Source organism: Corapipo altera, unplaced genomic scaffold (assembly GCF_003945725.1).
Source record: "Corapipo altera isolate COAL_440 unplaced genomic scaffold, ASM394572v1 44, whole genome shotgun sequence".
NCBI lineage: Eukaryota > Metazoa > Chordata > Aves > Passeriformes > Pipridae > Corapipo > Corapipo altera.
Window position 1 is genome coordinate 10,925,235 of NW_020884880.1, and position 12,590 is coordinate 10,937,824.

At 44.4% G+C, this 12,590-nt stretch overlaps 1 protein-coding gene across 1 annotated transcript in view; it reads right to left on the minus strand.

Moving 5' to 3' along the window:
* The window catches only part of LOC113945388 (basic proline-rich protein-like), an 8,584-nt gene extending 5,694 nt beyond the window's left edge, over positions 1-2,890 (minus strand). The window contains exons 1-2 of the mRNA XM_027639473.1: positions 2,840-2,890; positions 106-1,006 (exon numbers count right to left, since the gene is read on the minus strand). Of these exons, the coding sequence (XP_027495274.1) occupies positions 106-1,006; positions 2,840-2,890 (952 nt within the window). The remainder of the gene's footprint in view (positions 1-105; positions 1,007-2,839) is intronic.
* Positions 2,891-12,590: the final 9,700 nt, after the last annotated feature.

A 12,590-nucleotide genomic window follows, 5' to 3' on the forward strand; every position in this document is an offset into this window, starting at 1 on the left:
GCCGCCGCTGCCTCCGCCGGGGCGGCGCGGGCGCGGAGCCGCCGGTCCTCGCGGGGCGGGCACCCGCCACGACAAGACAGGACAGGACAGGACAACCGCGCTGACCCGCCCGGACCGGCCCCACCGCGCCCTCCCCCCGCGTCTGTCCGCCCGCCCGCCCGCCCGTCCCTCCCGCCGTGCCCGGGGCGCGCAGCCCCCGCGGGCGGCCATAGCCGCTCGTAGTAAAGCGGCGCGGCGGCGCCGCCTCCCATTGGCTGCGCCCTGCGCCTACCAGCGCCGCCCGCCACCGCGGCGCGGCCGCCCATTGGCCCCCGCGCCGGCCCCTGGGGCGCGTGGCGCGAAAGCGGCGGTGGGCGCGGGGGTGGCGGAGGCGGGAGCGGGGATGGGAGACGGGCGGGGGGCGCGGCGCCGGCGGCCAGGGCAGGGCCGGCACGGCACGGGATGGGACGGGGCGGGATGAGAGGGGATGGAAGAGCCAGCCCGCTCCCTCCCTCTCGCCTCCCTCCCTCCCGGCGGCGGGCCGGGTCTTTGTAAGGCGGTAAGTGGGTGCCACGCCGCAGAGGTGCCGATTCCGGGGCCGCCGTGCCGCAGCCGCGCCGGGAGGGGCGGCGAACAAAGGGAGCGGCGGCGCGCGGCCGCCGTGCGGGAAAGGGGAGCGCGGCCGCCGTGCGGGAACGGGATGCCCGCACCGGGGAGCCCTGGGATAACCGCGCGGGGCAGGTCTCCAGCTCTGGGGGGGCGGAGGCGGCAGGCGGCCCCCCGCCGCCGCAGGGATCGGTGCTCCCGGGCCCCGAGCGGCGCTCCCGGCGGGTCCGGCCGCCCTTCCCGAGGCGCGCACCGCCAGCTGCCTGGGCAGGTCGGGAAGGCGGTGGCGCCTCGGTGCTGGCGGCCGGTCCCGCTGCCGAGGCTGGGAGTGGCCGGGCTCGGCTCCGCCGCTACCGGCGAGGCTGCCGGGGCTCGGCGGAATGCCTGCGGGAGCACCGGGATCAGCCCCGCTCCGCTCCGGCTTGGAAGTTTTGATCACAAAATGCTGCAAAACCCAATGAATCGGCGACTGAGAGCGCGGCGGGCGGCGGTGCCGGTGTGGAGTGAAACAAATAAATCGCACGATGCATCGGAAGTTTCAGGGCTTGAGATAAAACATTGTAGCCGGCTCTGTTCGAGTTTCTTTCCAATAAAAAAGAATTACAAAGTGGCTAGCTGTCTGTGCTGTTTTGCTGACCGGAAAGTTACAGGAGGTTTTTTTTGTTTTATAATGCAATGTGATCACAGTGTTACTGCACAAAAGCAATACAAACAATTTCTAAATAAGTATTCCAGTATATAAAACGTGCTGATTGTGACTTACAACGAATCTCTACATGCTGATTTGAAAGTAAGTATTTTTTTTTCCCATTTTGTCCAGGGATCTCTTTATTCAAGTACTGACTGCTTGCTTTATCCTGTTTTCAGCTTTCAAATATTTGCAAACAGGTCTTTCAAAACAAAAATCTGATCACTTGAGTTTTAATGATGTGAAAATAGCTTACAGTCTTTTTTTTTTTTAATATGTATACGTACATAAACTTTTCATCAGGGTTCACTTTGCTTGGCACAGCTGGATTTAAAAGGGGACTTTCAAAATAGAACTTATCATATTTCAGTTTGATAGATGAAACCTGAGATCTTTGCAATTGTGTTGGAAAGAGTATGTAAAAAAAATAAATATATACATTAGAGATGGGCAAAATCAGAAGTTTATTTGATCTAGTGATAGGAAGAATTGCCAATATGGCTTCCTCTAGCTAAAGAATATTTTGTGGGGCTTTTACAAGGAGTGGAGAACTGAAAATTAAGGCATTATTTAAGAAGTAAAATTGTTTCTCACTAGTTCAGTGTATTGTAACTCATTTCAGATGGGGTTTTGTTCTGGTTTTGTTTTCTTACAATTTAGAGAAATCAGAATTTATTTCTTGTTTGCTCCTCCTTTCATCAAGGAGATCTTTCGCCAAGAGGAAAAAAATATCAAGTAAGGGAGTAAAATGGGGCAGCAACCCAAGCATGAAATCCTTTTGGCGAGAACAATGAGACCCTCCTCTTCAGAATCTGTTTTGCCTTACTGGTACGATAACAGTGTTTTCAGCCAGCAGTATCATAGGTCTGTTGTGAATTCAGCCTCAGGACTGTCCATATCTTAAAATTATAGGGAAGGAGTGTTAAATTTGCTTTTCGATACATAGTATTGGTTAGATTTTGATGCCCAGAATTCTTTCCAAGTAGCCATTCTTTATTAATAAGAAAAAATCAGATCTCTTCCTCTAAAAACTCTAGCATATTGCTGGCCTTTGAATAAACTCTGTAACAATTTGATATTAATATTTTTTAAAATCTTAATTTGGATGTAAATTAGTTACTTTGTTATATTAAAACAAAATTGAGGATGGTAGCTGCTAAAGTTTCATAGTTTAATTTTTTTTTATTTGTTTGAATATCTTAAAATTTATTTGTTCTGTTGTTGGAGGTTGATAAGAATTCATTGCTTTCCAGATCAGGCAAGAATTTGGTCTTTTTCAAATTTTATCAGGAATAAGCATTCCAATTTCAATGTTACATTCATAAAAAGAGCTGTTTAAATTGGCCATTAATATGTATATCCTTTCAAGAATGTGGTCATGAATGTTTGTATTTAGTCTATTTTCTCAGTACAATATGTGTTTTATCATTTGCTACTTATTATTTTTCTCAAGATCAGAAAGCATCCTAATGTTAAATATATTCCAGTTTTGTTTCCAGTCTGTTTCTTAAGCAGACTGAATAGTTGAGTCTGTGAATTATAGACTATATGGCAATTTAAAACTACCTGTGAGGCTGAAGGCTGAGCAGTGGGATTGTTGGTTCCTCCTGCAGACATTAATGCTTACATGTGAATAATTTCATTAGGTCATTTCAGTTATTGTTTAAATGCTTTAAAATAAATTAGACTTAGTCTTTTGTGTTTCTCTTGAAAGCCATACTATACAACTGTTTCCTTTGCAATGGATTCCTCAGTATAGTGTACATATTTTTGGTATAAAAAGCTAGGGAACTTTGATTGCAAGAGATCTATTTGTGTAGGTATTGTCAGTATAAAATGGCTGGCACAATCTGTTTATACAAGGAATTCCCTATATTATTTTTTCCCCAAGTTATGGTTCTCTGATAGGTAAATATTCAATGAAGTTTAACCTTATTTTCTAAAACATTTTATGTACAGTCTAGTTATTTTCAAGAGCAAGATCAAGTAACTAAAACTTCTACAAAAGTAAGTATTTAAGTAGGAGAAGAGAGATCTGTAAAACAAAAATCCCCTGCAATCCCATAAGGCAAAGCCTGTAAAAATAAATACAAGTCTTAGTCTGACAAAATTAAAGTGCATACGTATAGCGTTACTTTCATGCTAATTAATTCCCATTTTAAAGCTCAATTTACATCTCAATTGAGCAATCCTTGATAAAACTGGAGGCAGACAAATATATGTTAGACTAGGTAGTTGTTTCTATAAATTTCAGATTCAGGTTTTTCTTCTAGAAATGTTTTTGGTTTCTTTTAAGTTTTGCAACAGTAAACAGTTTATCTGAGCTTTTAAATGCTTTTAAAGTACTACTCAAACCAAAGTTAGGAAATCAACTAAGAAAACATGAAAAAGATTATATATTTAGGTAAAACTAAGCCTGCAAGGCTAGTTTGAAGCTATTTTTTGCAAGCCTGTTTTGAGTCCATTGTTTGAACGTATAGTCATGCTGTAGGAGTGGGGCTGAGCTCACAGAATGCACACTAACAAAGTACCGTAATGGGGTCACAGAGGCCAGAGAAAAAATTCAGCTTTCTTGCATCAGACCTGTGATAAAGCCCCAGCCTGTGTGTAAACAGTCAGTGAAACATTCTCACAGGCAACAGCTAGAGGCAAAGCTAATACCTGCCTTATTTGCCATAAGTTAATAATGTAAAAAAAAATATTCAAAGTTGCATTACCAAAGAAATGCCAAAATGTGTTTGTTTTCGTTCTTTGGGTGAAAAAAAATGTCAATTGCATGCTTCAGTCTACTTTCTTACATTAAATGAGAAGTCCAGAAATATTCAAAAGTGTTTTGTACCCCCTTTTTTTTAGCCATGTGTGGTTTCTAATGTTAATACTCCATGCTGAAATACTAATTTTGAACTGAAATATGGTTCTAGTCAAATATGATCTTAAATTTTTTCAACACAACAAAAAATCCAAATATCATTTCTGATATCAATGAAACATAGACATAAAGTAACTTAATTGAATTGAGTGTTCAAGTTGCTTAAATAAACCCTGAAACGGAGAAAATTTTGGTTTAAATTTCCTGCAGCTTTGGCAAGTTAGTAAAAATACAGCCTTCCCTCAGAGTAAAAAAAGAAAAAAAAAATCAAAATAATCAAAATAATTAAATAAATATTTCTAAGATTATAAGAGTAAAGGGGGATGTTTCATATCAGTCATTTTCATATCAGTCATGTAGTCTAACTACTTGATTGAAGGTAACTTTTTTATATCCTGACTTTTTAATTTTAATTACACACTTTTAATGCTGCCTTAAGCTTTAAGGAGCTAATATTCACTGAAATACTGCTAGGTTTGGATGTACATGTTTTCAGCAAGTTGTGGTTGTTTACTTTGAGAAAAAACATGGGCAGAGGGAGTTAAGCACTGAAAAGAACAAGACAAGAGTGTTTCCGGACTCCACCAAGTCAAAGGCCAACAGGTGCCCCCTCAGTTCCTTAGGAAATCTCTCCCTGGCCTGGCTAAAATGTTACACTCATGATCTACAAAGGGGATTTTCAAATGCTGGCTTTCTAAAAAACAGAACAAACCAGATCACTTTTCTGGATGCAAATGCTGTCAACCTAATTTATGGTTTTTCCCTTGTCCTGTAAATAACTTGCAGAGGTTCAAAACAAACTTCGAAGTGGTTCATGGGTGTATTCCAGTGAGAAGCAGTGAAATGTAAAGTTTCAAAGTTCAGTTGTCTTAATAATTAGGAAAGATGGAACAACCCTTTCTTTCCCTATAAGAAAAACAATGTTTGCCCCATATATTCTTCCAGACAATTTGAAAACTGTTTTGTGCAAGAAGAGCTAAAAACCCCAAAAAACTTGACAAACTGTAGCCTAAGGGTATATTTTGTTTTATCTCTAAATTATGACTGAAAAAAATGAGTGAAAAAGATATGAGATTTTTATACCTTAAATCCCCACAAGAACCCTGTTGCATAGACAGTGTTTCCATCTGCTGCAAATAAAGTTGCAATTGATTTAGTTTTATTCTTGTACAAAATGTTGGGGTTTGGTTTTTGGGGTTTGTGTTCGGGTTTTTGTTTGCTTTGGTTTTTTTTTTGGTTTTTTTTTTTTTACATTGGACATCTTGTTGCAAATGTATAGCATGAGACACTGTATCTCTGCATGCATAGTCTCATCTGAAAACTTCCCTGGAGCCTGGTGAAAACAAGCCAGGACATGCTTTGCAGTTCTGAAGTTGTAGGTCAAGCAGTGGAAAGCTCTGAACACCTTTGAGATGTGGTTATCAAATGACTATTTTTGTTTTTAAACATCAGACTTGTCAAACTTGCAGTCAAAATTTAAAATATATACAAAATCTAGGGTTTATTTTCAGCTGTTCAATTTCTAAACTAATAATCCTAATGTTTTCTTTTATATCTGCATTATACTTCAAAAGTTTATCATTTTCTCCTTTATTAATTTCTTCTTGCTAGTGTTAATTTACTATTTTTTTAACAAATGCATTTTCTGATATGTTTTTCAAAGATTTTGCAATCCCAAACCCAACTTTATAGGTTATATCTTTATTATTAATAATAATTTTATTTTTATGCACTTTAAGGATACAAAGTCCTGAAGAAGTACATCTAAAATTAAAAAATAATCTTAAAAAATAAATTAAGAAATACTAACAACATAATAAAATAAAAGGGGTGTTTTGTTGCTTTGTTGCAAGATGTGAAGCATTTCTTGCAGTTAAATACTAAACACAGCACTTAGTCTTTCCAGGATATCTATTGTTTTCCATAACCCTTTTTACGTGATCCCTGAAATAAATTGGAAATAAGGTTTAGGTACAGCAAAACACAACACTCCTGACATCAGAAATTCCCATCAATGACTAAACAAGTGACAGATGCAAACCTTTCCTTGCCTTGGAAAGAGTACCTGCATTATGGTTAGTTGCTGTTTTAAACTCTGATCTAGGTGTAACTAAACTTAACAGAAAACAACACTGAGAATATTTGAACACAAAATCTTAAACTCACTTTGGCTGTGGTCAGTGTTCTCTCTTAAGTGTAAGGAGTTGTCCTAAAATAAGAATGGCTCAACAGGGTAATGTGATGAGAAGTATCCTGGAGAGAAGTGGTGGGGCTGCCTTTGATGGGAGCTACCAAGTCCTAGAGGAAGAATAGAGCAATAGTGACCAGTGCTGCTCATTAGCATCACAGATGAAATGCTGCCTTTTCTTTGACACATCCTAAAAAACCTGCCTGTGGACACAGAGGACTGCCCTTTGGGAATGGGGGAAATTATCCTTTTTCCACTCATCATGTAGTATTTTTTCAAAAAGAGCAGACATGCCCCACCAAAGGAGTCAAATCTACACTAGTGGTGGGTGTCCTTGGATACACCATTTTAACTCCAAAATGTAAATTTTCTGTACTCCTGATTTACTCTGTCAGTCCCCAGATAGAGACTGCACTACCTGCTAAAACATAACAGATTTAATGGCATTTATGGGATCATAAAACAGGTTCCGTGAACATACGACTAAACCAACAGATAATTTAAGGACAGTAGTAGAACTTGGGTTTGCATAGACACTGTTCCCTTACAGTTGGGTGCTTGAATACAAAACTCTGGGGTGAATTGAGTTCATTTATGTCCAGTGGGGCACTGACTGGAAGGTCAATGTGATGTACTAAAAAAATGGGTGGGGAGGCTTTTAAAACTAATAGATGACGCTCTCCCCTCTCTTTTTCCCATTTGCAGGCAACAGTTGCTGCCCAATGATTAAATAAGCCTGTCAACGTGTAGGAGACAGGCTCCTTTGGGGGGCTGAGCAGGGAGGACATCTGCCTTGGGAAAGGTCTTGGGCTGGGTTAGCCTGCCTGAGGCAGGGCTGAGCCAGCCGATGCCGGAGCTTGACGCCGCTCTGGACTCCTCAGGAGAGCGGGAGCGGTGGGTGGGTACCAGCGGGGAGCGCGGCTGTGGAGGCAAAGGTGGCCTGATGGCTTCGGGGTGTCGGACACCTCGTGGGCTCACCTCCGGGCTCCCTTCCCTCCTACAGCCGCTTCCGTCGGATGCTTTCTTTGGGTGGGGTTCATGCACTGGAAAAACGTGTGAGGCTCAGCCCGCAGGCGTGGATGCGCAGGAGAGCCGGCGGCGGTGGGGAAGCCCCTGACCGCCCCCCGCCGCCCGCAGCGCCGCCCGCCCGCACCCTCAGACCCCGCATGGCCCGGGAGTGCGGGGCGCGCCGCCCTCCCGCCGCCGACCCAAAAAAAGCCGGGGAGCCCTCCCTACAAAAAATTGCCGGTGGGGCTGCGGGCGGCCCGGGGGTGCTTCTGCCCGAGGGGCAGTGGCGTGAGCGCCGGCGGCGGGAGCCCCCCGGGAGGCGCCAGCCCGGCCCCCGCGTCCCCACCGCCCCTCCTTCCTCCGCTGCCTGCCGCTGCTTTCCCAACCCCCCTCGCCCGCCCGGTGTCCCTTCACACCCCACCGAAATCCCTCCCCAGCCCCGTCTCCCCCGCCCCCAACCCCTGCCCTCGCCGAGGTCGGGGAGGGCCGGCAGATTGCGGCGGGGGGCCCTCGACTGGAAAAGGGCCGGGAGGGCAGCAGCTACTGGAGGACGAGCACACGGTGCCTTGCGGAAGATGCTCCTTTGCAGTAGCCACAAAAGACCAGGAATAAAGACAACAGAGATCCCGACTTCAAAGCAGCGGGAGAAGGGAAGACACCAATATTTTCCTTTGCAGTGACCTCGCGGAAGGTACCCCAACCTCACCGCCAAGGAAAGCCAAACCGCCCCAAAATGTTTGAGCATGTGAGTGCTTTACATTAACAATTCACAATTGGCTCTATACATATTTAAATAGGGACATTATTAAGCTTGTGCCTATTCAGACATATGCCCTTAGCAGGGATGCTGGCTCCTCACATTTTCTTTGGCTGCGATGTTGAAGAGAAGACAGTGGAGACAGAGGAAGAAGAGCGTGTACCTGTATGGTTCCCAAGAAAGTGGATTTTACATCCCTTCGTAGATAAAATACACCATCCTTCCCAAATGCTACAGGTAAATATAATCTTAGAAAGACTGATGTCCTAGGCAATTATTTGCAGAGTGTTTCCTTTTCTGCCAGCAAAAACAAAAGAGAAAAGGGTAGCAAGCGCTAATCCAGAGGGCAAGTCACCTTGTGGGAGCTGTACCCCACAAACAGGTTGGATACAATACAACCAGGGTACTGGCACAGTCCCTGCAGACCTGTTCAGGATCTGTTATTTTCATGAAATACAGTCTTATCCTCCATGATGTCTTCACATTCTCATTTTCAGGGCAATAGGATCCTTGCTGTTCAACAGAGGCATCTACTAGTGAAGTTTGACGTGTATTTACACAGGAAAAGCATGACAAACCTCTGGTACTGCTTATTTTCCTACTCAGTCTCTGCTCTCCTTTGTCTACTTACAGCCACGTCTTTCTTGTTTCATCTGGGTTTTTTTTCCACTCTCCTTTCCTTTTCAACTCTTGACTTTACTCTCCCACCTAATTTTCTTTTCCCGGCTGTTTTTCCCTGTCTCCTGGTCTCCACCTGCCTCCCTTCCCTCTTCTCCTTACTAAACAGTATTTGGTGCCTCCATCCCTCTGCTCCTCAAGGGGAGTTTACTTCAATCCTAATGTGCATGGGTACCTGTGTCCAGTGGTAGGAGTTTTGTCCTGTCACCATACTGATCTGTACCAGAAGGCTAAAGTCCGAAGGTGAAGCCTTTTGTCAGGATTTCTACAGAACATTTGTCCCTGGGGAACCCTGTGCAGGGCACTGCCACCTACCTGCACCCTGCTTTTAGACCTTCCTGAACAGTAGCTGGTGGAATACTCGCTCCCATCAGCACAAATATGATTGTGCTTTAGGCAATGAACTATGGGGCACTCCTCATGTGGGTTTCCTCATTTGCAGGGTTCCCACTTGTCTCTCAGAACAGATTTGGTGAATGTCAGGCTTTGCTGGAGCCATATTGCTGCTCTAGAGAATCCCTGTGTGTTCAAATTGTGTTTTGGGGGGGACAGAGAAGAAGTACACTACACCAAGGAGCAGTGAAAGACCGGTTCAATATAACATGTTTTAGCAGTCCCTTCATGGGATTGTTCTTGAAAAACAGTGCTCACATATCTTACAACTCTCTTTTGATGACTGATCTCCTGTGAGTAGGACTCTGGTGGTGGTAACATCTCACCAGAGGTTTGGGTGGAGCAGCTGTGGGCTTGAGGAGCTGCTGCTGATGCAAAAGCTGGGGTCAGCATGCTCTGAAGCTCAGAGACACTAGCTGCAGACACTAGTTACAGCAGAGAGGGTTTCTAGCAAGAAATTGGCACTGTGCTGGCAAAGAAGCAGCGCAGACCCCGAGCTGAGAGGAGGAAGTTAAAAGCAGATGAGATCTTTGTGGGTTTGCAGCAACCGATGTCTGACAGGAAGAACAAATTCATGCCAGCATAAAGGAAAGAAAGAAAAGGAGGAGGGCAGCAGTTAAAAATCCATATTGTTCACTCATTTACTAAAGAGTCGTCTGACTCCGGAAGAAAAACAATGTATTAGGTGCAAGAAGAAAAAAAACTGTTTCTGTAGCTCTCTCTGAAACTGAAGTTTTGCTTCTTTATTAATGCTAGACCTTTAGAACTGTAAACATCATCTTCTCCTCCTTTCAAATCTCTTGGCTGTTCATGAAATTTTACAAGTTCCATGGTTATTGGTTCAAATGTTAATAGTTTGTACTCAGCAAAATACCATACAAATGGATTCATCACAAACCAACTTTCTGTAATAAGAACCTTCACTGCAGCTGGAAGCGAGGAGGTGACTTAGTTCTCAGTGCTGCAGAGAGATGAGGGGACATGGAGAGGGATTGGCAGGAGGGAAAGTCTTAGCACTCGTTGCAGAAAGGGGATCAAGCAGAAAACTCCAGGTAGTGTCATCCACTGACAGAAATGGCTTCCTGGACAAGTATAATGTTTTCTTCATCTTCATTTTCATTTTGTTCAGTCCCGCTCTTCTCCATAGACAGAGGTCATAAAATTTCCACATCCACCTGCTCTCACCACAGTGTCTTTATCCCATGCTATGAACCAGAATTTCCTCTTTCCAGAAATTATTACTCTCCATATTCTTGTTTCTTGTGTCCTTTCCTTTCCTTTCCTTTCCTTTCCTTTCCTTTCCTTTCCTTTCCTTTCCTTTCCTTTCCTTTCCTTTCCTTTCCTTTCCTTTCCTTTCCTTTCGCCTTGCGCTTCTCCTTTCCCTTCCCTTCTCTTCCCTTTCTCAATACCTTCCTGAGCAACTTCTGAATTTTCCAGTCTGCACTGCTGTCTTCAGCCTAGCACCTTGTTTTCCCCTTTCCTTGTCCATGTTCCAGTGCGGTTTCGCAAAACAATGAGAAATTCCTTTCTTACACCTCCTTTCTCTCTTCACTTCTGGTGTATTTGCTATTCTCATTGCTGAAGCTCACAAACACTGGTCAGCTTTTGCCACACACCCAGATGACTGGCAAATTCTGCCTGTCTCTCTCTTTTACATGACAGTTTTTCTCTTCTATCTTTGCCAAGGAGGAACCGTACTTTGATTATAAAGGTGATGCTGATTTAGATAAAACTCTCTCTTTTTAGAGAGGAAGACCATCTTCCCAGCAAAGGAAAGGAATCAGTGGCACCTTCCCTGATTAAGCCTGATCTAATGCACCTGGTGAAATTTTGGAAATTCTTGGGTACCTCTTCAGAGTCTTACTCACATTCTTTGTGATTAGTGGAAGATTATGGGAAGTTTTTACATGGATATCACCATCAAGAAAGCAAGCTGGCAGCATGTTTCAATGAGCAGTTGTTGCGCTGATATTTAAGAAGCTAACTCATAAAATTATCACTATAGCCACAGAGACTCATCTTTCTCATCCAGAAGAAGTTAGAAATCATAGAATCATAGAATATCCTGAGTTGGAAGGGACTCACAAGGATCATTGAATCCAGAAAGGTGAGACAAAAAGACTTTGGCAGTATTTGGAGCTATCAGAATTTTGGGGCTACTTCTTCCCTGAGGCTGTTACTCATTAGGGACTTGATGCTGGTCCATGTTGCTTTTCAGAAGCAAACGGGTCAAACAGCTGCTTGGATGCATTTAGTTGCCTCTGACGTGCCTTTGGTTAAAGGCAGAGAGACAGCACAGTGTAGTTGTGGTGGAACTAATGAGCTAAAAGTAGAAAACAGGAGGAGACAACAGCAGGTGGCTTTAGCAGGCGGGAAAATGAAGGTTTATATTTCCACATGCCACAGATGATGATTTTAGCTATTTGGGTAGGTATTCAAGTGGAAATCCCCTCTGCCACTCACCAGGCTCAGTGAGAGGTGATCAGAGATGCCATTCCTAGAGCCTAGTTACCTTCCCATATCCATTTGTCCACTCCCAATTGGGTAGATAGGTGGTAAAGCCCAGAACTGGATACGTTGGCAGCTGCTCTTGGTTCAACCAAAGACGATAGCAACCCTCTCCCTCGGATTTGCTAAGCTTCCCCATGCAGTGTTCTGTGATGGAAGCAGCCACCAGGATTTATTTTTCCCTCCAGAAGTTGTAGAAGGGAGCGACTTTCATCTTTGGGGCACAGACTTTGCTGGAGCCAGCCATCATTTATCACATGCAGCCTGAGGATGACGTGCTGGGGTGGCTCACAAGCTCATGCTGACAGGGAACGCAGCTCCTCCCTTGGCACCATGCACCTGGACAAGCCGGGAGGGCAGGGGGCAGAAGCCAAGATGCTCCTCCTGAGTGAGACAGGGATCACTGTGACACACAAAACAGGTGTCAGGGGGTTGCAACTGTAGGTCTGTCCCAGGCAAACAGGAAGCCCATCAGGGCAGGAGGCACGACCTATCTGCAGCACTTCCAGGGACGTTTTCCCTGAGCTCTCTCCCTCTGTGTGCTTTAGAGGACAAGTGGAGAAGGGGTAAAAAACCAGAAGGTGTTGCAAGAAAATTCACCCAGACCAATACCCAAAGGGGGATTCACCCAGACCGATTCCCCTCTTGTGGAAGCTGGAGAGTTTTTTTATAGTGTCCCTGTGATAAGCATAATTTTCCTGTCCATCAAACACCTTAGTAACTTCGTGCTCACAAGACATCTCAGTTACACCTCTGGAGCCAGATTGTTCCTGTAAGAGTGTGCAGACTAAAGGGCAACTCTTGTACTCAAATCAACTTGAAGCAACAAGTATGTTTCCAAACTTGTGAAGGTAGCAATGGCACCCTCACAGCACTCAAACAACAGGTAGAGCACTCCTGAGACACTTCTCCACTT